The sequence below is a fragment of the Syngnathus scovelli genome, chromosome 7 (assembly GCF_024217435.2).
Source record: "Syngnathus scovelli strain Florida chromosome 7, RoL_Ssco_1.2, whole genome shotgun sequence".
NCBI lineage: Eukaryota > Metazoa > Chordata > Actinopteri > Syngnathiformes > Syngnathidae > Syngnathus > Syngnathus scovelli.
This window is the reverse complement of record NC_090853.1, coordinates 10598942-10624280: the sequence shown is the minus strand read 5'-3', so window position 1 is coordinate 10624280 and position 25339 is coordinate 10598942. Positions and strand designations below refer to the sequence as shown.

The 25339-nt window shown below is 40.2% G+C and overlaps 2 protein-coding genes across 4 annotated transcripts in view; one reads left to right on the top strand and one right to left on the bottom strand.

Moving 5' to 3' along the window:
* veph1 (ventricular zone expressed PH domain-containing 1) overlaps positions 1-16706 on the top strand; it is a 43275-nt gene extending 26569 nt beyond the window's left edge. The window contains exons 8-15 of one of the 3 annotated variants that reach the window (XM_049725462.2): positions 667-861; positions 1539-1918; positions 3209-3348; positions 3468-3602; positions 6225-6342; positions 12235-12371; positions 14201-14254; positions 14322-16706. In XM_049725462.2, the coding sequence (XP_049581419.1) occupies positions 667-861; positions 1539-1918; positions 3209-3348; positions 3468-3602; positions 6225-6342; positions 12235-12371; positions 14201-14254; positions 14322-14525 (1363 nt within the window). In that variant the 3' untranslated portion in view covers positions 14526-16706. Of the gene's footprint in view, positions 1-666; positions 862-1538; positions 1919-3208; positions 3349-3467; positions 3603-6224; positions 6343-7935; positions 11346-12234; positions 12372-14200; positions 14255-14321 lie in introns of those variants that run through there. The other 2 variants (XM_049725463.2, XM_049725464.2) reach the window with 2 other exon arrangements.
* A 443-nt stretch (positions 16707-17149) lies between these two features.
* ccnl1a (cyclin L1a) lies at positions 17150-24976 on the bottom strand. The gene is made up of 10 exons (XM_049725484.2): positions 24647-24976; positions 24385-24459; positions 23979-24088; positions 22355-22475; positions 22203-22267; positions 19695-19794; positions 19057-19161; positions 18650-18903; positions 18382-18480; positions 17150-18291 (listed from the first exon to the last, which is right to left on the bottom strand). The coding sequence occupies exons 1-10, from the start codon at positions 24890-24892 to the stop codon at positions 17823-17825; spliced, it is 1644 nt and encodes a 547-aa protein (XP_049581441.1). The 5' UTR covers positions 24893-24976; the 3' UTR covers positions 17150-17822.
* Positions 24977-25339: the final 363 nt, after the last annotated feature.

The window sequence follows — 25339 nt, the reverse complement described above, 5'->3', positions numbered from 1 at the left end:
ATGATTAAACATTTCTGTCTGTTTGTAGTTTAGACAAAATAGTTAAGCCGCCTCCCTAACAATACTGAGGACAATCTGTTATGTGTGTTTGTGTTTATCAATTGTTTATTTGTATCGAGGGAAAATTTAGGAATTATTGAAAACATTCAGATTTGAATGTTACCCCCCAGCCCCAAACACACACACAGGGTTACATAATAAAATCATGCATGCATGACAGGTCAGCATGTGTTTGTGCGTGTGGGAGGATGAAAAGCATTTTGTGCAGGATTGAGGGCTTTGCTTGGGGTCCTCTCCTCTCACGATAGTGAAACTGGGTGGTAAGAAAAACCTTTCAGACAAAGAAAAACGTGTTATTCGTACCTCTGTCAAATACGAAAGCACGATGGTGTTATTTTATGTATTATTACCGTTGACATTAGGTGAGAGAGGGGGCACAAACCTAGACTGGTTGCCAACCAATTGAAGGGCACATATAGAGTATTTGTCTACCATTCACACTCACATGTACATCTGTGGACAGTTTTGTCTTTGATTAACCTAACATGCATTGCATTTTGAGGATTTGGAAGGAAGCCGGGGAGGTCTGAGAAAACCACCGTAAGCACAGGAAGAACATGCAAACAGTTTCATCTTGTTTCCTAAATTTGTGCGTGTGTGTTACAGTGAGAATGGGCATTGTTCGCCATCTCCCAGCACATCGCTTCAATGCGAAGGAGTTGGAGGTGAGATTTCTGAGTCGAGGAAGTTGGTGAAGGCAGGGGGTGAGCCGGAGGTGCAAGAGGACTCTCCCGCCCCCCAGCGGCGATACAGCCTGAACCAAGCAGTGAGGGACGAGCAACGAGAGATGAGATTCAACAGGTAAGGGGAATTGTTATCAGCACACATTGACTTTGAAAGTCTTTTAGGCCACATGATTCAGTGATTAAGCCTTTCTATGTGGAATTTGAACAATGGAGGTTAGGAAGGTGGTTTCCAAATGCCCACCTCACTGTGTAGATGTTTTGGAACCCCATGTGCTTGCCCATGTTAAATCCTGATTATCTGCCACGTTAAGACTGTCAGTGCCCAACGAGAATGCTGCATTTAAAGGGAATAAAGAAGTCACTTTTAAGCCGCCATGATTGAAGTTACCTGTCCCACAGCAGTTTTATTGTGCGGAAGGGTGTTTTTTTTTTTTTTTTGTATTTCGCTTGACTCCCGACCAATGGGAGTTCCACCACTCCTTAATGCAGTTAAATTCACTTGAGAAAGGAACCTCAAGTTCACTTGATGTAGTTGGTGGTGCTTGTAACATAGGCAGTTGGAAACTGCCTTACACCTACAAATTGTTAGCATCCATTGAACAAGAGCAGAACAATACAGCATAACAGGTATGTCCAAAGTATATAGGCTGGTGTTTCAGAGGTCTCATAAGCAAATTCCACCCAATGTGGTGTCTTATTTATTTGCAGCAGGCATCAACTGGAAGATTGTTTATAGATGTTTTAGGATCAAACTTGCATTTTACCATGGTGACACTGTGGTGTCTCTCTTAGATCCAAGAGCCTGGCTCTTCACGTTGTGCGCTTGCGTTCCATCAACTCAGACGGCGGGGATGATGGAGGAGTGGAGCTGAGTCCAGACAACATCACATTCACCAGCACTTTGCCTTGCCGGCATTCAGCAGAACACCAGGAAGAGAAACCTCCAGCCAAAAAACTGACAGACAATGCGTCCACATCCACCGCTGCCCCTGCGCCAGACAGTGGGGTCAAAAAGGCAGAGGGAGCACACAGCGAGCAGAAGAACAAAGAGGAGGAGGCTGAGGTAGCAGACAGACTCTTCATCCACTTAAGAGACAATCTGGAAATGATCCGAGAATTTTGTAAGGGCATGGTACAACAGATCCCCATACCGGAACAATGTGTAATAGAAGGTAAGATGGTCAATCAGTTAACATTAGCATACACATGCATCACTTTGGAGTTCATTCATTGACTTTCACTCATAAAGCCCTATACAGGAAATTATAATTACTCACTAAGAGCAGTTCACCGCTTTCTTAAGATTTGGCAGAGGTCTTTATTTTGGTTTGACCATGTTTGCCTACTGCATTTGTCCCCAAAATGAAATACATGCACCGTGCTCACTTTGAAAACACAGCAGTATTTAGGACTCAGCAATCCATTGTTCGATTTTAAGATTCAAGCAGACATGGATTTAGGACTAATCCAAAAAGTAAATCATTTCATTGTAATGTTAATCCCATCAAGAGGGCATAAATGTGTGATTTCGTCCCATTTTAGATTTAATTTAATTTTAACATGTGTGCATTTAACTAGGGGTCTGAGACACCAGCGCTCAGCAAATATTAAATTACTCGCCTCCAATCTAAGCAGTGAACTAGCAAAGGGCATGTTTTCATGCCTGATTAATGGCCCGGTTTTAATGAGAAGCTCCCATGTGAGAAATGTGAGGGAAAATAAAGTTTTATTTGAAGCATGGATTTCATTCTAATGGACTTAAATTCATAGTAAATTCACAGTTAAATTCACAGGTTTATCTATGTTGTGTCAAATCAAATTGTCGCTGTTAAGTAATAAGAAACAGGCAGAAAAATTGGCATGACTCAATATTACAATAAAAAAGATGTGTGATGATGCTGTGTGAGTGTGCCTTTAAACTGGTCCTGGCAGGTTAATTTGTTTAGAAGCAAGCGGTCAACAGTTCATGTGAAAGAATGCTGAAATGAAAAACTATCTTGATTCGCTTTTGGTGTCTTCCAGTTAGGTCAGATGCAATGTTTTTTTTTCAAGGGATTTAGTGCAATTTTCAGCAGTATTAGCTCCACAGCCGTTTTGTTAGCCTTGTTGAGCATTATATCATATCCATGTTTTTGTTCTTTTAGATGCCCCAGTCAAAGTTAATATAGTGATGTTTATTTCTATCACGTAAAGGAAATGCATTATAAACCGTACGTATAGTAGTCTTGACAAATAATCCTATCACTCAATAAAAAATGTTGTTGCAGAGGTGGCAATAGTACTCATACTCTGAGCTAAAGTTACGTGCATAAAAAAAGCCTTTTAAAGGTAGTTTGATTCAGCTCCCCTCTCATTCCCTTTAAATATGGTGCTCTGGACGAATGAAACCAGTAAATGCAATAATATACGTTTTATGTACAATTATCACCAAGACAAAATAATGTCATCGTATTCCATTACAGAATCAAACAGAGGCTGCCTGGCCAAGCTGTCCTTCTCGTGTCCCCTGAAGGGTCATTACTGCCTGTACACAAAGTCCACTTTCAACCTGAGCAGCCGCCGGCCTCATCTTTGGATACATATCATGTTGCTCCATCTCCAGGTCCACACAATCACTTGGCTATCAATAACAAGCCGTTCTTCAAACTACAAATCTCAACATGCGTCCTCAGTTCAGTCGCAAATCTCCACTTTATTTGTTGTAATTTTTCTCTTTTGTAGAGTAAGTCCAAAGTTCCACTATGTTCTGGAGATGAGTGTGTTCAGAGGTTGGCTTCTCTTTGGGGGAAGACTCAACTTAAAGGAGCTCACAGCTTCCACATGGCAATGACACAACATGCCACTCCACACAGAAAGGTAATTCAGTATGATTTATGGGAAGTCTGGCTGCAACACAAACCGCACATAGTGACCAATTTGCAGAAATGCTTCTTTGGAAAGACTTTTTTCCAATAAAAACTCACTTTTTTGAGGGCCAGTTTTATGCTATTTATAGTTTTTCGTTGTGATAAATGATGCTCAATTCTGGTGGTCCCAACAGCGACGATGAGGTCAGTTGCAAAATTCCCATTCATCATTCAACACGTGTCTTGCAAGTGTGGACACAAGTTTCAAGTGTGTAGGCGCCGTGCTGTGCCCTCCTGAAGTGACAAGCGGTTCATCGGAAAAGATTACAGCGGTTATTTTCTTCTTGGCTGCTGTGGTTACCATATGGACCCTAAACATGCTCGCACAAATTCAATTCTATGTATCCACTCACATATGAACACATATATGAGCCAAGATATAGGGTATGATGTAAACAAGTCATGGACAGTACGTTCTAACATATCATGATGTATTCAGTTAGCATTTGCCTTAATTCAATTGGATTAGCACAAATATGACTTTTTTATGGTTCTTATTTTAACTCTTTATAGAAACAACTGACTTGTGTCTAGTCTTTTATTCTCATACCAAAGAGGATCTTCCATGTAGGTGGACGGATTATATTTAAGGCTCTGTTTGATAAGACGCTCAGAACACCATAACATTTATTTTTGCATGCCTAAGCAAGCATGTGCTGGTAGTATTTTTTTTTTTGTTTTGTTTTGTTTTTTTTGGTTTGTTTTTTTGGTCGGTTGGTTTGCTTGTTCGTTCCCATGATTGCACAAAAGTTACACAGCCAATTTATGCAAAACTGCAAATTTGTCAAAAGAAGAATCCGTTCGAAGTTTAATGCAAATCCAGATAAAATGAGAATATAGTTTTTATTCTACCCATTTGGTATGTGGTTATTTGCATTTTTTTTTTTTGCTTGTTATCAAGTCCAACGTATTTTTTTTAATTATATTTGAAGTGCATGAAAGGAAGACTTGAATTCGTTTTGGATTGTGCCACAGTGATTTTCCCATATGCGATTTGTGATGCTCATTTTTCCTCAACTTTTTGTCCAATTTCCTTCCAAATGTTCATGATACAGCACATTTTTTTCCTCGTGTACTCAAGGAAAGTACTGTGTGTCCAAAAAAGCGAGTGGGAAACTTGGATGTTTGTTGCAAGCGTGGTGGGATGTGTGTGTAGGGTGTGAAAAATAGATCTTAAGATGTTTCAAAATAAATAAACAAATAAATAAACATATTACGAGAGAGAGGGAGGAGAGGGTGGAGCGGCATCATGTGAGGCCAGAATAATATTATTACTGACAGCAAGATTTAAAGCAGTGACTGTAGGGATGTTCCACCTTTTATGACTCAGCTCAGAAGTTTCCCGGTGTGTGACAAATAAAGAAATAATTTATGGCAACAATGGAAACTTGCCAGGGGAAGAAAAAGGGTGACAAATGGTTATACCAAATGAGGAAACAGTCGGAGCGAGTGGAGGTTATTTTCCAAAACAGGCCCTTAAAACTTTTCAAAGGGAGAGTTGAAGAAGAGGAAAAGAGGCATGACGGCAGATATGAAGGGCAGTTAAAGTGAGTGGAAGTCTGGGATGGAGGAGATAATTAATGATTATTGTTTCACCTTTCCCCCTCTTGTGTCCTGAGTGGAAACTTTTGTTGATATAGCTGCTCGGTTGATAAAGTTTGACGGAGGAGGAGGAGGTGCGAGGAAGACTGAAGACAGGAGACAGGATGGAACACAAGGAAGAATGGAGCCACACTTGAGATAACAATGTTTTGTCAAAGAAAAAGAGAGTGCTTTGCATGTCTGCCTTGTAGCCAAAGGTCCTAGGTTCAAGTCATACCTCTCATCTTACTGCATGAAGTTTGCATGTTTTCCCTGTGCTTGTGTGCGCTCCGGTTTCCACCCGCATTCCAAATTGCCGGGTTAATTGAAGACTCCAAATTTCCCATGTGAATGTGACTGCTTATATGGCATTGTGTCGCAAGTAGTGTCTTGCTCCACATGTGTAGTCTATATAGAACACTAAAGCAAAAACTAGTAAAACAGTGGAGGTACAGCAAAAACAGGAGTGGTCTTGAGATGCCAAATAGGGTGAAGTGAGAATATCCAGCAGCCAAACAATCTTCTTGGCCACATCCTGTTATCTAATTTTAAATATGGTTCTCTCGTCTGAAATCATCATTCAAGTGTGCTTAGAGGACCTTCCTCAAGGCCATCCCACTGTGTGTGGCACACACACACACAACACACTGACATCAATGCAATGTTGAAACAAAAACACATGTGGTTGATTGGTGATTATTTATTTCTCATTAGGCAAGGTAGGTACTTGGTTCCCGTATTAGTTTTCTTGAATTTTTATTGTCTTTGGACATGGGGGCATTTTCTAATGACATTCAGAATGCAACCTTACCTCAAGCTACACTCAATGTATGTAGAAGGCTTCACACCAGTAATATATATTTTTCAGATTTCAGAAGGTTGCCTCCTTTAAATGACATATTTCACTGAATAGCATGTTGGAATTAAAATAGAGTTGGTGTCAATTTAAATTTCAATTTAGATGTCAATTTGCACTTCCGTTTTTCTTCAGGATGTGGAGAGCCTCCAGATGCAATTGGAGGAGGTTCGCTTCTTTGACCTGTTTGGCTACAGTGAAGAAGAGGGAGGGTGGTTATGCTTCATGTGCAACAACCCTGAGAAGGCCACAGGTATACACACACACACACACACACACACACACACACAGATCATTTCCCGCAGAGATCTCTCCTCGCCATCTCAGTTGCAGTTAGTTTCTTTGGAATGCATCGTTGAAACTATTCCAATGATCCATGTGGTGGTGACCCTGAATCCCTTGAGGGATAATAATGTATTCCCTGACTACTCCAGGTAACAAAACCGCTTGGAGCGTTCACTGGGAATGGTCAATCAGCTCTGATTAGGTGACATTGGACCAGTGACCCATTTTCGAAGAGCACTTAGCCCCGATGATGTCATGTTTGTATGAGTGTGTCCGTCCCTGAATCGCATTAGGATTGGTGCAAGTGTGAGAATATATATGTGTCTGAGAGAGACCAAGGTTCGAGTCAAATTTGTAGCATATTCACATTTTGTATTTTATTTTTCTCCTAGATTTAGTGTCATTTAAAAGTTTCTTTCCAAATGAGATGACCTTATTTTTGCAACAGGATGGTGAAAATGGGTCATAATGTAGAAATGGGGAAATTCAAGTGCTGTGAATTGCTTTCCAGTAGCGTGCCATATGCGCTATTTTTCCAAATCAGAACATTTAGTTGAAATAAAAGGAAGCTGGCAGATGCAGGCGGGAAGTACAATAACTCGGCAAGTGGGGTTGCAATTAAGTCCTGCTGGGCAAATACAGGTCTTATGCAACATTGTCTAAATCTAAAGACCCATTGATATTTTAGTGTTTCTATCTCTACATTAGTGGGGCTTAGAGGAGCTGCTGCAATAGTTTATCTGCCGGTGTGCGCGTACACATGTGTGCATGCGTGCACAAATGGCTCCAAGTGTCCTCAATTGACTCAGTTTAACCAAAAGGCCTTTGTATGAAAAGTGAGAGCAGATGGTACACATGCAAGCAATGTCAAAGTCATAAATGTTTTTCATATACAGATTGTATTCATGTCAAATTTCCAGTCTGGAAGTACTCCATGTGATCTTGGCTGGGGGAATGTTGCAAGCAGGCAGGAGATGATTGAGTTTCACTGAGATTTATTCATGTTTTCATTTGGAAGGTGAATTTTGTGAGTACTTGGAGCAGCAGTCGTAGTATGCAGTCAATGTTTTGTTGCCCCTCCATGACATTTGTCCCCAACCTCAGGCTGGGCATTTTCATTTCAGTCAAATTTCAGATGGATCTTAATGACTCAATGATTGGCCTGAAAACATTCTCTTATTGCTAGTCCCTAACAAATAGTAATTTCTAAATTCTGTCCCCAAAACAAGTGTTACATATATTTAATGATAATGATGATTTTTTTTTTTTAATGCTGATACAAACTTAAAGCACCTCTTTTCACGCCAGAAGATACTGGACTCGATTCACAAGTTAACCATAACAAAAAATCTATCTTATAAATATGTGAAACATCAACATGTCCATAAAATAAGCGTCGTCGTTCTGGAAAAGCGGAAACATTGATCCAAGTGAACAGTGTCCAACTTTCTACGTGACGGTGGCGTATTAATATTATTGCAAGACAGAGCTTACTTATGTCAAATCTCCATGACTCAAAAAGACATTTTAAAACATCTTTCTTTCTTATTCTGTTCCACAGAAATCCATCTGGAGGATCACAGAAAAGCATAAGCATAACACTAAGCATCAAATAAATGTTATAAAAGTCCTCGATTGATGATGTATTTTTAAAAACATTTTGTCAAACTAGAGTCAAATAATCAATCCAGCAGTTTGACATCTTTTAAGGGCATTGAGTGTCAAGCAAGTAAAAAAAGTAAAATACAATTAAGTAAACAGATAGCAATATGTAGAAGGAGATCATTTGTGTGTCCCTGCGACGACTTTTTGTTACGGTTCTCTGCATAAACAACTGACTTCTTTTAAGAATAACATTGACGTACTTGTATAATGCTGCCAACTTACATTGAGAAATATGCGCTGCTTTGCTATATGTTGCAATAACAAATAAAGACAACACTTTTGAAGTCTCGCATGACGGCGCGCATGATGAAGATTGTTTGAGGCATTTTGCTCCTAAACGACTTTGGCATGAATTGCGATAATACAATAAAACTAAATGACATGCTACATTACGGTTGTCTCTGTTGACCACTGTTGAAGTCAATCAAATGCAAAAAGATCAAACAATGTATTGTTTGAAAAAATGCAATCAAGAAATGGTTACTTTGACATTTCACAGTAAATTACCAATCCATTGGAAAGTTTTCCTGTGGAACTTAACCATCAAATTTGGAAATGACAATGTTGATGAAATGTTGAGTGCAGGGCACAAGGCTTGTGTGTTTTCATTTAGTGAACATACGTCACATTTCTGACTCTTGAAATATTTGGCAATAAATGCTTCCCGTGGGGGTGATTTTCTTGTTTATGGGAACTTGCACAGTAGGTCTGTTGAAAGGCCTGCTGAATAGACACTTTTCAAATATTTCAACTCATGTCCGAGAAGCATTGTTACCAGGATTATACTGGAGATGATTTTTCATATTACTTGTGTTCCCGTATAAGTTTGTAACATGTTTCAAGCAGTGGTGGTTCTGTCAACAGTTTTCACTCATTGTTGTATTCAAATTATAGTTTTTACTGTGGGAGTTGTGCATTACCTAAAAAAGAAGACTTTTCATCTACCTGGGCAGCAACACACGCATATAAACACACACTGGTCGGTAAAGGATCAATGCAAAATTAATTCTGAAAAAAAAAAAAAAGAGAACACATTCCATAAGAGCGTCTTGTTCTGTTCAGACATACCAAACAGTTTTACCGTTGCATCTCCGGTCATACAAGGACAAAGTCTTCCATAGGTTATTTTTAAAACCCAATATTAAAGACTGGTATTTGACAGAATCAGGAATGCAAATTGATCTTTCAGTTATCAGGTCTGTCAGTGGATGTTTGTTTAAATTAAAGCTGCTAAGGAAATACACGTAATGTGGACTTTGAGCATGTAACAATAAAGAGAGCCAGTCCTAGTGCTTTGCACACAGTTATTTTTAGCACTTCTATTTTACCTTAGATCATTGGTAGGCTGATGACTAATTGACCGACTCAGTTTAGTTTAGTGGAAAAGTAGATCATCAGCTAAAAGCATCTTCTCAATAGAAGGTTTTCGGCAATTTAGGAGAAATGGGGTGTCTCTGTTGATGTTATGGTCATTTTTTTTTTTTTGTTCCTCCTCCAGCCAAAATGAGAGGTCAAGTCTGTGGTTTGGTGGAGTCTTCTGGCTTCCAATAGAGACACATGCAGTAAATATTGCAGTAAAGTAAACCATTCCTTTGACACCATCTCTCTCTCTCTCTTTCTCTCTGAAGTATTTTTAATTATGACACATGAAGCAGCGTAAATGAAGTTCCTATCAACAGAAAAAAAAAAATTGGGAAAAATATAAATCAGTTGCAAAAAACACCTGCTTATCAAGTGCTGCCAATGAACTTCAAAGGATTAACTTGTTTTGCTTTTTTTCAACACATAAGCATCAACAGATATTATAATAATAAAAGGCAGGAGACAAGAGTGCCAAAATATGTCTAGTAAACATCATCATATATATTTTTTTATATTGTTTTCTTGACAAATCCAAAATGTAGCTAAATTTACTGCAGCAGGCTACTTCGGGTCAGCTACTTTCGTCACGCTTTTATTATTAGTTACACATGCCCGTCGAAAATACCAATTTGCTGTCAAATTTTATCTACCACACAATTTTTTACATTCTGATGACAATTATGACAACGTGTTGATGCTTACCTTTTTTTCCCCACAGCACTACTGTGTTAAGGTTTTTCAGATTATCCTTATCGTATGATTATGTTGGAATGCAACCGGTAATAAATAACCTACGTTGTCCCATCCTCCACAAAGTCGTAAAACATCCCCTGATATGTTTTGACTAGAGGACAAGTGCTTCCTATTCAACCTACTCTTACCCCCACTCTGTTTCTCTTAATAAATATGCCCTTGCAGTAGGGAGAGTTTTAGACTTCACTCCTTCAACGTGTGAGCTCTCCACCTGCAGGTGTCTAAAAGGACTTGCTTGTCTCTCGTGTGGTTCTTGCAAAATAAGTTGGAGTGAGCAAATCTCTAACAACTGTAAAACTGATAAGTTGGTGAAATCATTCATTTTTCTTTGCCTTTCATGAAGTCAGAAGGGCATTTCTCATGGCACACCAGTGTGCCGCACCAGAGGATGGATGGGTGGATGACAGATGGATGGATAGATGGATGGATAGATGTGACAACTTAAGTCAATGCAATTTATGACAGCATGACAGAGTTTAAATGAGACCTTTGCATGTCATGGACAAGATTTAAGGCTGCACCGCAGGTTATATAATCAGACAAGGTCTCTTATATATCTTAGCAGCTTTAACATCGACAGTACAGTACAGCAAAAAAATGTCATCACTGTCGTTCTTTATAGTTCTGTTTTTACAATTTTTTTTATTTATTTAAGTTTTTATAGTAAAAGTAGAATTTATAATTATCAACTCCCTAAACTGACATAACGTGTATACGCCATATTACCATGCTAAATGTGTTTTTTGTAATGAATTACAATGGTGAAGTGATCACAGGTGTCAAATTCAGGCCCAGAAAGTAGAAACCCGGCCACAGTTTGGCTTTAAGTGCTTCTACTCAACAGAGCGAGCAGGTAACGAGCTCCGGCTAGCTTGCTTACCTGCCGATTGATTTAGACAGCTCTGGAAGTGATTCATTTGCTGATCTGACGGATTTGACTGATGGTGGTAAGGAACTGAACGCACATCATTTGTGACTCAAGATGACCTGTCTTTTTTGTCTCGTCATTTGATGTCAGTGTGTCTTATACAAGAGGATGTGAACCGTAGTCCTGGCCTGAGGCTCACAACTAATCCTGGGACCATTTTCCAGGTGTCTCCTTCAAAGCAATGGATAGGCACTGCACCAAAGATTTATGCTTCAGACACGTTTATTTTCGTGCACAAGAATTTGGAATATTTCTCGGATGAAGCAGAGCGTTGCAGCATGTCCTTGGTGTTCTTGTCTAGTGGCCTGACAGGAAGAATGACCACCAACGTGATATTCATCTATATTTTGCCACGTCCATGTGAACAAAGAAACTTTCTGTCACATAAGCACCACTGAGTCTCAAATTTGTTGCATCAGTTATGTCCAATCCCTAGACAATATTGATGCAATTCAAAACCTGAGAAGAAAAAGAAGAGAAAGTGATTAATATGTCTGCCTCAGAGCTCTGAGGTTTGCTGTTTAAATTTCAGCTCCAGCCTTCTTCTTTGGGGTCTGTATGTCCTCCTTAGGTTTGGGTGTGGATCTTCTCGGCGTACACTGGCTTCCTCCCACATCCCCAAAACATGCTCATTAGTTTAATTGGAGACAGTAAATCCTTCATCAGTGTGAATTGTTGCTTGTTTTTATGCAATTTTATGCAATTTGGGTTTCTTTATTTATAGAGCTCATCATAAAAAAACACCTCAACACAGTGCTGTAAGTAAATAAAATTTGAACATATAAAAAGAAACAATTAGTCTTATGAAAAAAATTGAGAGAATAACAATACGACAATCCAGTCCAAATAAATAGCAGAGTCAAACAAGGGCAAAGTCTCAAGCCAAGGTGAGGGGGAGTCCAGGGGGCACAATGATGTCACCCTAATGAAAGCAAGCTCTCTATTTTACTTTTTTTAAAATAAAATGTGATAATAACATTGAAGTCTTTAGCTTTGAATGTAGTACTTAATTGTGTATATGATGCTTCTCTTTTCATGTTCTTTGACAATGTGAAAAAAGCCTAATAAAAAGCAAGCAACCGTGGTGTCATGACTATATTATGCCACGACTGCAAGCTCATGTCTTCCTGTCGTGTTTTGTGTCTTCCGCAGGTGTGAACCAGGAAGGTCAGCCTCTCATTGAAGGAAAGCTGAAGGAGAAGCAGGTCCGCTGGAGGTTTATCAAGCGCTGGAAGACTCGCTACTTCACTTTGGCAGGAAACCAGCTCCTCTTCCGGAGAGGCAAATCGGTACACTCATGATGCAAATGACACGGGCATGCAAAAACACACTGTTCTGTGTTCTCAATCCATGTGATTCATGGCCAAACTTTATGCAAGAGTGGAAATTTCAGTTTGTGATCAGCTTAGCTATCCCCATGGGGAAGCTGCTGAAGTCAACTGTAGCACATCTTGGCCTTGGGACTCGCTCCTGGGGGAACTCCAGCAGCCAAGGTGCAATGATGCAACACAATATGAGTCACTCACATCCAGTGTAACTGCAAGCAGATATCACTATGACCAAGTAGCAAAGAGCCAGAATAGTTTTTATCGGTAGGAAAATAAGCATCCGAGCAACTCAAATGTCCTTTTAATGTCATGATTTCTTTAGTACAAAGCTTTACTGGATTGTCACCTGAATTTCGACAGTGCTCTATGGTCTTAGTCACTCTTAGTGATGGGAAAATGAAGCTTCAAATTTGTTTCTAAAACCACTTAGTGTATTTTTTTTTTTTTTACTCGTCCAGGTGGCACTGTTGGTTAAAGAAACTAATTTATGAAATGGTAAGTCACTGTGCTTTCAGCCCAATGTTGAACAGAAAGTGCCATCTAGAGGAGTCAAAAAAATACAACTGGTTCACGAAGCTTATTTGAAGCTTTGTTTTGCCATCACTGCCAAATAGGACAGGTCACGTTTTAAGTAATAATTTTGCATGGAAAACTACTGGGAGCTAATCACCTAATGGCAAGTTCCTTCAGCCTGTTCTTGACTTTTGGTTTTACTTTTTCATTGTCCCATTCTGTTTACTAATTATACTTGTGAGTTTTAAGATTAATTAAATAGAACACAATTCTTATCCTAGTTGAGAGGGAATGTCTTCAATCCTCACGCTGAGTGTGAATTTCTGTCCCATAGCGGAATTTTCTAAAGATATCCAAGAGTGAAGCTTTTTTGTTTTATTCCAAATCAGCAACACCATCTTTATTTTTCAGCAGCCATAAAAGGGAATAGGTTTTCAGTCTTTGTTCTCGTTGTCAGCACTTGCTGGTATGTTGAGAAACCTATTCCCACACGGAGAATAAGATTCCACAAAATGTTATTTTATGATGCTTCATTTCCATCGGCATCTCTCCACAGTAAGGTCCACAGTGGCTCAGGGGGGTCTCGTTGGTTACAGACGACCTTTTTTTTTTTTAAATGTCAGGATTTCTTTTTTACAGCAAGAAACATGCTCACCTCAGAAAATATAAAACCCACTTCTGACATTTTATTTACTTTCACCAGCAGACAAAATTATAGCCCTCGTCATTTTAGGTCATTATGTCATTTTAACCATTCAAGACATTTGTGTATCTAAAAATCCACCAATTTTGCATAACTGAAGCTTAATGGGGGCACACTTTCCTTAAGTCGATGTACCTAATGATGTGGCCAATGAGTAATTGTTGATGATTCACTGTACTGTATGTTCCATGAAGTCAATAATAAATGGGTACATGAATGCACCCTTTGGTAAACAGCAACGAGACCACCAGTGTGGTAACAACAGCACTAATCATCAAACACATGCTCTAGTTATGTGGTTACCGCCACATAACTTTGGGCTACCCGGATAAAGTCATTGCGCAATATCCCTGCCTCACCCTCAACAATTACAGACAACCATTTGTAACATTGTGTTTAGAGCCCCAGAGGCTCTGCAAAACAACAAATTTCAACATTCAATCTGTAAAATCATTTGGTGTGCGGTTAAACATACTGGAAGCAGTCGGTGATGCATCAATGTTACGAGGAAATGACCAACATACCATTGTCAGTGGCACACAAAGACTTTTTTTTTTACTCCCACTCCCCGCAGAAGGATGAGCTGGATGACATTCCGATCGAACTGAGCAAAGTACAAAGCGTCAAGGTAAGCCTCAGCAGTACCCTGCGCTCTTCTGTTAAATCAGGGCACGCGTCAATCCGGTTCTCTTTAGACTGTCTCAATTGTTTGTCAGGTGGTGGCCAAAAAGCGGCGGGATCGGGGTCTACCGCGAGCTTTTGAGATCTTCACAGACAATAAGACGTATGTACTGAAGGCCCAGGATGAGAAGCACGCTGAGGAGTGGCTGCAGTGCATCAACGTGGCCGTGGCTCAGGCTAGAGAGCGAGAAAACAGAGAGGCCACAACCTACCTGTGACCTGACCGCACCACCTTCAGCTTCACAGCTCGCCTGAGCTTTTATGGAAGCGCACACATATTAATCAATATGTTGAAATGTGTTCATGTTGTTTAAGAGCACAAACTCATCAGAAGCAATCTATAGTTCATGTAAGCAAAGTGCAACAGAAAGCAGCGCTCAGTATAAAAAAAAAACAGGATTACTCATTTTGAAAACAAGGCTAGCCAACTGACACTTTCATTAAGTATGCAGTATTACATTCTAGAAATGATATTGAGAATACACCAGCAATAGAACAACTGTGGTAAGCAACATGAATCATGTCTGTATTTCCAAATAGATCTTGATTGGAATGAAGCAAACCAAATGAGCTGATATATTGTATTCTGTAGTAATAACCAAAATAAGTGCAAGTGTGTGTGCGTGTGTGAACCCTACATGTAAAATTCCTTACATTTTAATAGTTGTCAATGAACCAATTAATCGATTATTTAATAAGATGATTAATGATTAACTAACCAATTTTAGGGACAAACGACAAAATGAATGGATGAAATATTACAGGATTCTTGATGAGCCAAATTTAAAGCAGAGCTGACCGTATGTGGCCCAAGGGCGTACTTTGCAAACCCCTGATATGGACACAACCCCATAGTTTGAGTTTTATTTCATATTCTTGGAAGGCAAAGCGATTATTTCAAATGTCAAAATATGCCTTAAATGTGTATGTAATACGAGGTGTGCAAGTGACACATTTGATATTTTCTTTTCTTCTGCTTTCTATTTGTTTCAAAGAGAGCAGTTCATATTACTTTCTCATAAATAGTCATCTATTTTGAAAATTCCCACGAGGGTCGGTGCAGTGGTCAAGTTGCTTTTCTTTGCTGTCTGGAGTGAGATATTTTGGGGCGTCTCAAAGCCTATCTTGATGTTTTGCGGCAAAGTCAAAGTTCTTGCCTCATAGTTGAGTGACTATGTGCAAGAAAAATTGCAATAAATCAGCTGTTTTGTTGCTATTGATTGTGCTATTGATTGATTGCAAAAATCTCCTTCAAAGATGTTAACGTCCTGTTAAAATCTTGTTTTAAGATTGTGCCTGCTTCACATTTCCCAGGTTTCGGCCTGTCTTGTAGCACACGTGAGGTTTTTTAGATTGTGCCTGCTTCACATTTTCCAGCTTTCGGCCTGTCTTGTAGCACACGAGAGATTTATTTTTTATTTTTATTTTTTTTTATACATAACACACATCTCACATTCCTTCATAAAACCGATCAACTGTGTTTTATATTTTTAGGTTAGGCACCTAGTGGTTTGCGCATCTGTCTCACATATCTGAGGTTCTGGGTTCGATTCTTGCCGCTGGCCTTTTTGTGTGGAGTTGATATGACCTCCTTCTACATGATAGATTGAACTTGATCACTTTTAGGGCATTCAACCATTTAGGTTCCACTGCACTTCAATATCTTCACTTCAAATCTTAGTGCAACAGCTGGAACCCAGCTAACTGCAGACATAACATCGGCTCAGATTACCTATGTTGCATTCTATTTACCCATTTCCCCTCACCACCTCCTAGAATCAAAATCAGTGTTCAGTCAGTACCATCATTTTGGTAGAAACGTTACACCATTTAGATGCAATCTAAGTTCAGTGAGATGTTGGTGGGGGTGGGAGGTGGAATGAAAAAATAGAAAACAGACCAAAATCCAGATGTTGGGCACTGATTTACCATTTCTTTCTTTCTCTACCCCAACAGTTCCATCTTTTGTTTTTAAATACAATTGCTTTATAAAGCAAGTTTGAAGCTTCATTTTCACATCACCAAACTGTTCAATTAGCCCAACATGCATGTTAAAAGAAATCTAAACAAGTGCAAAAAGTCCACACAGGAAGGTCTGAACTGAGATTCAAAGCCCCAAACTTCATAGCTGTGAGGCAAACTTCTTAACCACCTTTGCCATTTTAACATCAAATATATTTTTTGGCACTACAATTAGTACACGTTATTTTAATAGGTCAAAGAATGTGCTATTTATTTTGTATAAATAAATCAATCATGTCTATAAAGACTACTGAATGAAATTGTCTTCCAGTTCTTCTCTTGATTTGAATCTTGAGGATTGTGAAATATCATGGATTATGTGCACGTTGCCTTTTCTCAGCAGAATTCATCAATAAATCTGTGATGGTGCAATCAATGATGCATGAAGCATTTTTTTAGTGCACAATATGTACTCAGGATGCAAGAATGTGGTCAGGGTCCCCTCACATTACATCAAACCTGAAACATAAATCTGAAAATGCAATCCAATCATGGTCACTTTTTAATCTAGGTGGTTCTAATACAGGAGATACCGACCTTGTCATTTTTTTTTTTTTTTTTTCATAAACCAGTAATTGAGTATTTAGGAAACAAGCTGGACACCCCACTGCAAACGAGTAGCGACAGTGCCCTCTGGCGAGTATTTACATAACTGCATTTTTCCAAGGTGACAAAATTGCACGTAGCTGGCTTTTACTCTTCGCATCACAATTATCCACACTGGCATTTAAGCTCATCTATTTTACTACAAAAGAAAGACTATTTGCCTTTCAAGTAGCGGGACATGTACAGTAGTAGAGAAAAAAAAGTCCAAACACAATTCAGTGCTGTAACTTATTTATTGAATAAAAATAGGACATGAATATGTGTAGACTAAAACCAGTGTAACCAGTTGACAGCCCAAAGCGTTTAAATTAAATTTAATCACAATGTAAAGAATATGAATAACTGGTCAACAGCAAAACTGTTCTTTGGAAACTATTTAAAAAATGTAAACCTTGGGGACAAAGACCTGCCTACAGCATTTTGCTTTCCTGAATTGTTTTGACATTTTTCGTCCTTGCTATCCACTGCGCAGATCGCTTTAAAAAATTAAAGCATTGACATTCCACCCATGGACATCTCCAACTTTACACTGTAAATAGATGCTTTGCGACTGTACATGTGAATCTGATAGGGCAGGGCTATGTGGGACATTTTGTCTGGCCAGTCAGGCGTTGTCGCACAAAGTCCACATTGAAGCTAAATGTTAGCTGGTGTGTGACATGAATAGAAGACTCGACACACAGCATGTTGGCTTCTGGGAACAAATTTGACACGAGAACCATTTTCTACATGTCAACACAAATGTATCAAAATCAACATTCCATTCAAACAAAGACATCTTTTGAGTGAAATAAAGGATGCGTTTGAGAAACTCCAAACGTCAACGCTGGCTTTGACACTCCTTAAAATATTTACAATTTGGAAAAGTTTTGTTGCCGATGCGAGTGTCAGCGTCTGTGTCGTCCGTGTCCTGAATGTCCGCCGCTACTGCTGTGATGTTTGCCTTTGTGACCACGCTCACGCTCCCTATCCCTGTCGTAAGAGCGCGATCTCTCCCCATCTCTCCTGTCTCCTCGATGTCCGCCGCTGCGCTCGTGTTTGTGTTTCTTGGAAGTCGTGTCGAAGGCCCCGCCGCGATCTCTGTCCCGGTCTCTTTCCCTCTCTCGATCCCGCTCCCTGTCGGCTCTGAGGGGCGTGCGGGAGCGGGACCGAGAACGCGAGCGTTTCCTCTTGTGGCCCCCGCCGTTGTGGCGGCCGCTGCTCTTGGAGTCACTGTTGCCATGGTGGGCGGCCTTGGCTTTGAGGTGGGGGAGGAAGGGCGAGGGGGGGTGTCTCCGGGGCGAGGGACTCCGGCTGTGGGATCGCGAGCGTGAGCGAGAACTGTACGTCCCTGAGCGACTACGCCGGCTGTTGTAACTGCAAAAAATCGTGAGGGGAATGGAGTGTCACAACAGACGTGACACGTGACAGACACACGTGTGTGTGTCTGTGTGTGTGTTGACTTACTGCCTGCGAGGGGAATGCGATCTGGAACGTGAACGCGTTCTGGATCGCGAACGGCTGCCACTCCGACTGTTCCTCACAATCTTTGCCTCCTTCCGCATCCTGATATGAAGATGGTGAAAAAGATGGTTAGAAAAGAATTCAGGGAACTTCATTAATTTATGACAAACGTACCAATCTAAACACCACAGAAGATTTGTAACGAAAGGACATTCATCAAGAATTTGATTAAGTTAAATCACTATTATTGTGTCACAGCAGCTTTTCTTACCCATTGTGTGGGCTTTTTGTCATCTGTGTGCGGTTGTCTGTCTCCTTCTTTACAGCTTTAACTGTTTGGCTGTTGGGGGACTTCTCTTCCACTTTGACCACATTTGGAGAACAAGGTTTTGAGGAGGGCGAGAAATTTCCCAGAGTGGTCAATGCTGGGGTACCATCTGGATTCAACCCTTTGGCCTTCAACTTGGCTTCAGCCAAGCAAACCTTCCTCCGGTCCACCTCTTTTTCCAGCTGCTCATAGTTGGGCTGTGAAACAAGTTACACCGTCAGTCAACACACTGAGCATTGAATAGGACCAGTACATTTTGGACCCACTAAATGTTCCATTGCATCACTTTTCTTTTCTTCCTAGTACTGTAATTGGTACGTTAATGCATGAAACCAAGACAAATGTTTTACCTTCTTCCTTGTGTAAAGTTTAAGGGTGGTGATGCAGACCTCTTTAATGTCATCATCACTTGCTCCGAACAGCATGTACCACTGAGGTTTGTTGGGCAGGGGAATCTGGGGAGAAAATGGAGTTACCTCAAAATTCTACAGAAGCCACCCACATGCCAGCGTATGAGGAGAAAAATACTTTTGCTTATCTGTACTCCTAACAAAGACCAAAATGTGAGTGAAGCCATGCTGATTGGACCCTTTTTAATCTCTGTGGTAAGATGTCAATAAAGTGAATAAAACAAGAGGCGGATTCTTGAGTATGCCATACCGACCAAACCAGAAGACTCGGAATAGGAAGCCCCAAGGTAACCGGGACACAGTAACCAGCTGCAAATGTATATCGCACGCGAGCAGTGTAGTATTTTAAAATCTACCAGACCTGCAAAAGTGTGCAGTAGTCTGTTTAACTTCCTTTTGTGCCTGGAGAAACCAGTCCAACATGACATCAGTCAGGTTACATTTTCTTCCTCATGTAGAGATTAAGCAGAACTAACAGGTAAATCCAGAGTACAGATTAGCAAAGAATATTTTCTCATAACATGGCACAGAAGGGCTACATATGATTTCAAAGCACTTTTTTTTTTTTTTATCCTCACCTGCAGAGCTCGGGCAGCAAGGAATATGCAGGCACATGCAATGGTCTCTGCCTGGAACCTTACAAAGACGTTGGTCCTCAAACTGTCATTCATGTAATTCCTTTAAAGACAAAGAAGAGCAAACAAAAACATAGCATCTTCTCTAAACAAAGCCACTATGTTAGTCATTTTTCTATATGGAGACTCCCTTGACATAAATCCAGCTATTGCAGAATGCAGTGGTACCGCAAAAGGGAACACTAAAGCCAGTTTACATGCCCATGCAAAATTTACTTTTAATACTAGAAATTAAGGGCATTACTTTCGCATCAACAAGGACTAGATTTGCAGCAAGGAACTGGACTTTTGTTGGCAGTTTCTGAAATTTTCCTGGATTTGTCTACATCTACAGGAGAATCAAATTAAATTAGTAGTTAGGTGTCATATTTGGAGACCACCACCATCAGCCATAGACGACTGATCACAAATAAGTGTTGTTAATGTTTGGCACGATTGCTTGTTTTCATGCCTTTTTACTTTCGAGTTTTGCTTCCATTGGCTCCCTAAAGTCATCAAGTTTTACCAAACAAAAATAATTGATTTAGATATTATGACTAGTGACAAGCGCCCACTGCAGATTTGGATGACCCATATTACATTTTTTTCATGCCAGCTACACTTGTTACTTGTGACTAAAACATGTGCTGTGACTTTTTATACTTTCACCAAAATATCAAAATCAGATCAGTCAACTTTTAACTTGTTACAATATTTTAACTTTGGCTAAGGTTTTAATGGTGGTAACTCTGGAATAACTGATTCCATACGAGATCTTGGTCGGAAATACAACTTGAAAAGTCAAATTTGCTGTACCACTGTATAGCAGTAGCTGAAATGTCGAGCTGCTAAGATCCCCCGAATAGCTAGAGTATAAGTTAAACTTGGGGTCTGTAACGTTTAACTTTGCCCATTTCTCTCTGGGGTGTTCACGGCAGTGGTGTTTGTCACATAATTTCCATCTGAAGACCTGCCAGCCTTACACGACACCTTGCCATGAGCAGATGAGGTGATGACATGCCATGGGAACATGCACACATTTTAGATGTATCAAATGTATCGACGCCACAGTTGCCACATTCAGATTGTTAGATCTGAAGGGACCAGGAAGCAAAAGCATTGAAGGTCGGTCGACATGCACAGAAGCTAGTTCTGGGGAAGCCAGCGGTGTGCAAGCTTACGAGGCCAAACTTTGTCATCGTAATTCATTATCCAAATCAGACTTGTAGACAAGACTATGATCAGAGGATTGCTGCCTTGGATGAAATTGCTGTGCCAAAAAAAAAAAATGCACACTTGATATTTCAAAGGATAAACAAAAAGTGGTGATATTCAAAAATGGGATGTATATCGGGCAAAAACATGAATCCGTAATCAATGTCATTGGAAGACAGACAAAAAATTATTAAAACAAAACTTAGTCTATGAGGAGCAAAATGGTAAAATGCAACTGAACAAACCTGAAAACCAACCCTCACAAAAATTTTATAATTGGCCAGGCAAAAATGGAAAAAAAAATCATTGCTATGTTCCTCCTCCATTCAACATGTTTTCCATCATCTAGAAGACGCTGATGTTCAGCACGCTCAGCTGTTAGTCTAATTAAGGAACCATAAGATACTTCAATGGCTCTGCATTAAAACTATGCCAACAACATGCTAACTGTGTTGAATTATGACTGGTGCCGAACAAGAAGGGTCCCGGAAGGCAAAACCTGAGAACTGGATCCGCCTGCAAAACAGACATGTCTGGACAACACGTCAGTTTGGGACATGACATGCTATTAAGTTTTTACCTGCTCCAAAAACTAACTGGTCAATACTCAGTAAGAGTAAACTAGAATGTAATAAAAATATGGTAACAATGTGGTCCTAAGAGCCTTGGCACAAAGAAAAATACAAATCCTTGTGGAGAGCCAAGAGAAAATAAGACGATGTAGGCTGTTGGGAAAGGCCCCAGCGAGCGCGCCCCCTTCAACGAGTCTCAGCATTGGGACTGGCTGTGCGGAGAGGGGCAGCCAGCCAAAGGGGGGAGGCTTCCTGAGGTCATGTGGTTGGAGGAGGCAGAGTTCAGAGGTTCTTTATGTGACTTACCAGCACGGACTACCCTTTAATCAAAGAGTAGAGAGAAAGGACAAAGTTAAATCACGCTCCCTGACACCATCAACAATTTACAGCACGTGTGAGACGTCACAGGGGTGCAATAATACAAATTGCAGCAATACGTGAACTGGAGCAAATGGGAGTAAACCTGGGCAAAAGGTTTCAATGTGCCTAAAAACATCAAGGATTCTTAAATGGCACTTTCCACCAAAATAGGCTTACAATGATGTCCTAGGACAAAATCAGGTGGCCTTTTAAACGTTTCAACGGTTCATCTTTAGCCCAGGTCTGTGTCAGTCTGCTGAAACTTGTCTCTGATACAAGAGAGGAAGTAGCTTAAGGTGAGGTGGAAAACAAAAATGAAACTTACCAGGCAGTCTGGACCAGCGTTTGGTTCTTTTCACACTCCAGGACTTGCAAATACATGACAATTATCTAGACAGACGAAAGGGGAGAAACACATTTTATAAATTGCTGTCTAGACTGGTAAGTTTTGCTATCATGTGTTGGGTGTTACCTCACCTTGTGCGGACGCTTGACATGCACACAGAAGCCCAGTTCCTTGAGAATACGCCGCTCAGCTTTGATGACTTGATTTTTGGTGTTTATGTAGTTCTGATCAAGAATCAATGAACTTGGAGTCCTGGTTTAAAATGGAATCAAAATAAAAGCCTCCCCTTCCATTGAGAATCTCAAACCCACCCAAAAGAAAAAGCCCTTCTGTTTAGAAGTACTCTCGATTCTTTTCTTTTTTCCCAATTCCAACCAACTCTCAGCAGTTTTGTTTAGTTAACTGCATGCCTGACAGTCTGCTGGGGTTTGATGACTCCTGTGGTTCTGAAAGCTTTTAGGATCTGTCGCTGTCAACCTCAATCACAGCCTGTCACAGCATTGAAATATCAGCCATGGTCGTTGCACACAACACTTCAAACTATGCAGTCCTCTTGATAGCTAACAACTTAAAATCACCTCATTTAAGTTATACAAGTTTTGAACGAGCATGAGCATACGACATATGCTTATTTAGGTAGAAAACAAATGATTCAATGAGCCATTGAAATGTTTTCTGAGTGATTTCAAAAGTAAACTGTTAAGACAGTATACTGTATGTATGTAACCACTTAATTAGACTGGTATTTCTACTCCAACTAAAGCAAAAAAATATAATAATTATTAGTAATAATATTGACTTGCAACAAATAGGTTCAGCTACTTAATGAACTGAAAGAGATGCGAGAATTACAGGCATTCAAAGAACTCGTGCTAAAATTCAACTATTATACATCTAAAAATGTGACTACGAAACTCATCATGATAAAGCTGACGCACTGAATCTAATACATTCGCAATGACTTATGCAATCAGTTAGTGGCTAAACTGTATGAAATTGGCTCATTTTGGCAACGAACAAGGTGATATTCCAAGAATAGCCGTAAATGACAGCTAGTGAAAGGGATTTTGAGCTAATTGCACATAAAAAAAATGCATGGTAGGCAGTAGTCAAAAGAGAACTACATTACCCAACTGTCTGGAGATTGACGCACAGATACCCAAAGCTTAAGACTGAACCACAGAAGTCTTCAAGGTGCCCAGGGGGCCAAGGACCTTCGGCCAGCCTGTCATCCCCGATCCCAGTGCCCCGAGGTGGCGCAGACCACGGGCGTCTCCCACAGGAAGGGGCCTGGGCGAGGAGATAGGCCCCCTTGGATCATGGTTGTCATGCCGACTGCTTCATCTTACGTACCATTCCACATCACCCAGGGTTTGGTAAATGTAGCTGGTCGCTGTTAGTTGGTTGCAAGGGAAAAAAGAAGCCAAGTTAATGCCGAGGTCTTTTAGTACTGCCAAGAACACACTTCTTATTCAAACTAATCATTCATACTGCAAAAGCAGTAGTCATAAGATGCTCTTGAGTTTTGGGGAGATACAAATTTAAATTGTAGTCAAAATTTAAGTGTTACATCTGCAAATGTACACTTGTGGGGTGAAATACTGCAAAGTATAAACATAGATTAAGAGTACAATGATAAAGAGAAGGGCACTTTAACAACAACAAAAACCCAGCAAAATTAATACAATAAAACATTTTCAACAATAACAAATATCTTTACAGGATGTCTCCAGTAAAAAAAAATCTGATACTTACTTTTTTCCTCTAATCTGCTTCAAGTGATGAAAAACGTTGATAACGTCTCTTAATCGCCTGGGTGCTTCTTCAATCTTGGAGGCCAAGTAAATACAAGCCATTGCAACAATCTAAATACAAGATGAAGCACAAGGTTGCAAGAAAAGGGTGGTAGAAAACCAGACAACAACATCGGGAAAATAACCACGTGTAAAAACAGCACAACAGTGTTGTTTATTTAAAACAACAGTTATTTAGTTATTTTTTGTTCAAGCGCATTGCGGAAATGATCCGAAAACAGCCCAAGGAATGATTAAGCCGCGTTTGAACGTGTCCAACATGGCGCCCGCCAACGTTACACCAACGATACACTAGCATGAGACGGCACCAGCGGCCCGACAGCCTAACAACACACAACACGACTTACCTCGAAACTATGCTTGACGAAAGACTTGGAGTAAAAGAATCGATGAAACAGCACTTGCCCAGTTGCCATCGCCACCTGTTAAAAACATAAATACATAAAAGTTTTTATAGGGGGTTCCTTCGAAATAGCACAATGGAGCGACGCCATTTTGACTCCACCACGCCAGCGACATAGCAAGCTAACGGCGAACAGGCCGTGACTTATTTTCGACACGGCAAGTCCAAAACATAAGACGGCTTTCAAAAGAATTGAGGCGATTAACCTGTGGTAAACGGAGAAGAATGCCCGCCGATTGAATCAGCTCACATCCCAAAATGCGAAGGTCGGTTTCCGTGTGTAGGTCGAGGCCGTCAAGCATTGACGGCGTCGGAGAGAGCCTTTCCTCGGGTATGAGCGAGTTGTCGATCGTAAGGTACACTTCGGAATAAACTTTATCACCAATAAGGATGCCATCGTTGTTTGTTGACGTGGTTGAAGACACAGAAAGTGGACCCGCGGCCATGTTCATTCGGAAAAAAAAACGTCTTCGGCGGGGGTGATCAGGCAGCCACAAGACGGAACAGGGTGCCGAACTAGAAGAGTGACGTCACAAAGCTGCTGGGGCGCAGACGTTAGTGTACATCCGAGGCGAAAAGTAGTTTCGCAACGTTAGTATAAAACGCAGCTTGCGTTTAATTGTAGAATCAAGGATTTTCCAGTGCGACTCAAATTTGTAAATGTATACACGTGTTTAGATTCTAAAAATAATTTGTGATTTTTTTTTTTTTAGTCTGTATGTTTGGCAATGACAACAATTGGTGGGGCGTTCTATTATTTTAGAAATGAGGTCACTCTGTGGGGCAACCATTCAACTTTAATAGTAATCAATTCTTTAATAAATTTATTAGGAGTGTTTTAATCAAACCATACTGTCCTTCCCGACAAAAAAATAAAATATTGTGACGTGAAGTCCTAC

What these genes read in the sequence shown, in the direction of transcription:
- ccnl1a (XM_049725484.2), bottom strand. Translation starts at nt 24,892, where the DNA reads ATGAACATGGCCGCGGGTCCACTTTCTGTGTCTTCAACCACGTCAACA. An exon ending in AACTTTACACAAGGAAGAAG is followed by an intron (nt 18,904 to 19,056) that starts GTAAAACATTTG and finishes CTTGTTTCACAG; the next exon opens with CCCAACTATGAGCAGCTGGA. An exon ending in ACAAAAAGCCCACACAATGG is followed by an intron (nt 18,481 to 18,649) that starts GTAAGAAAAGCT and finishes TCTTCATATCAG; the next exon opens with GATGCGGAAGGAGGCAAAGA.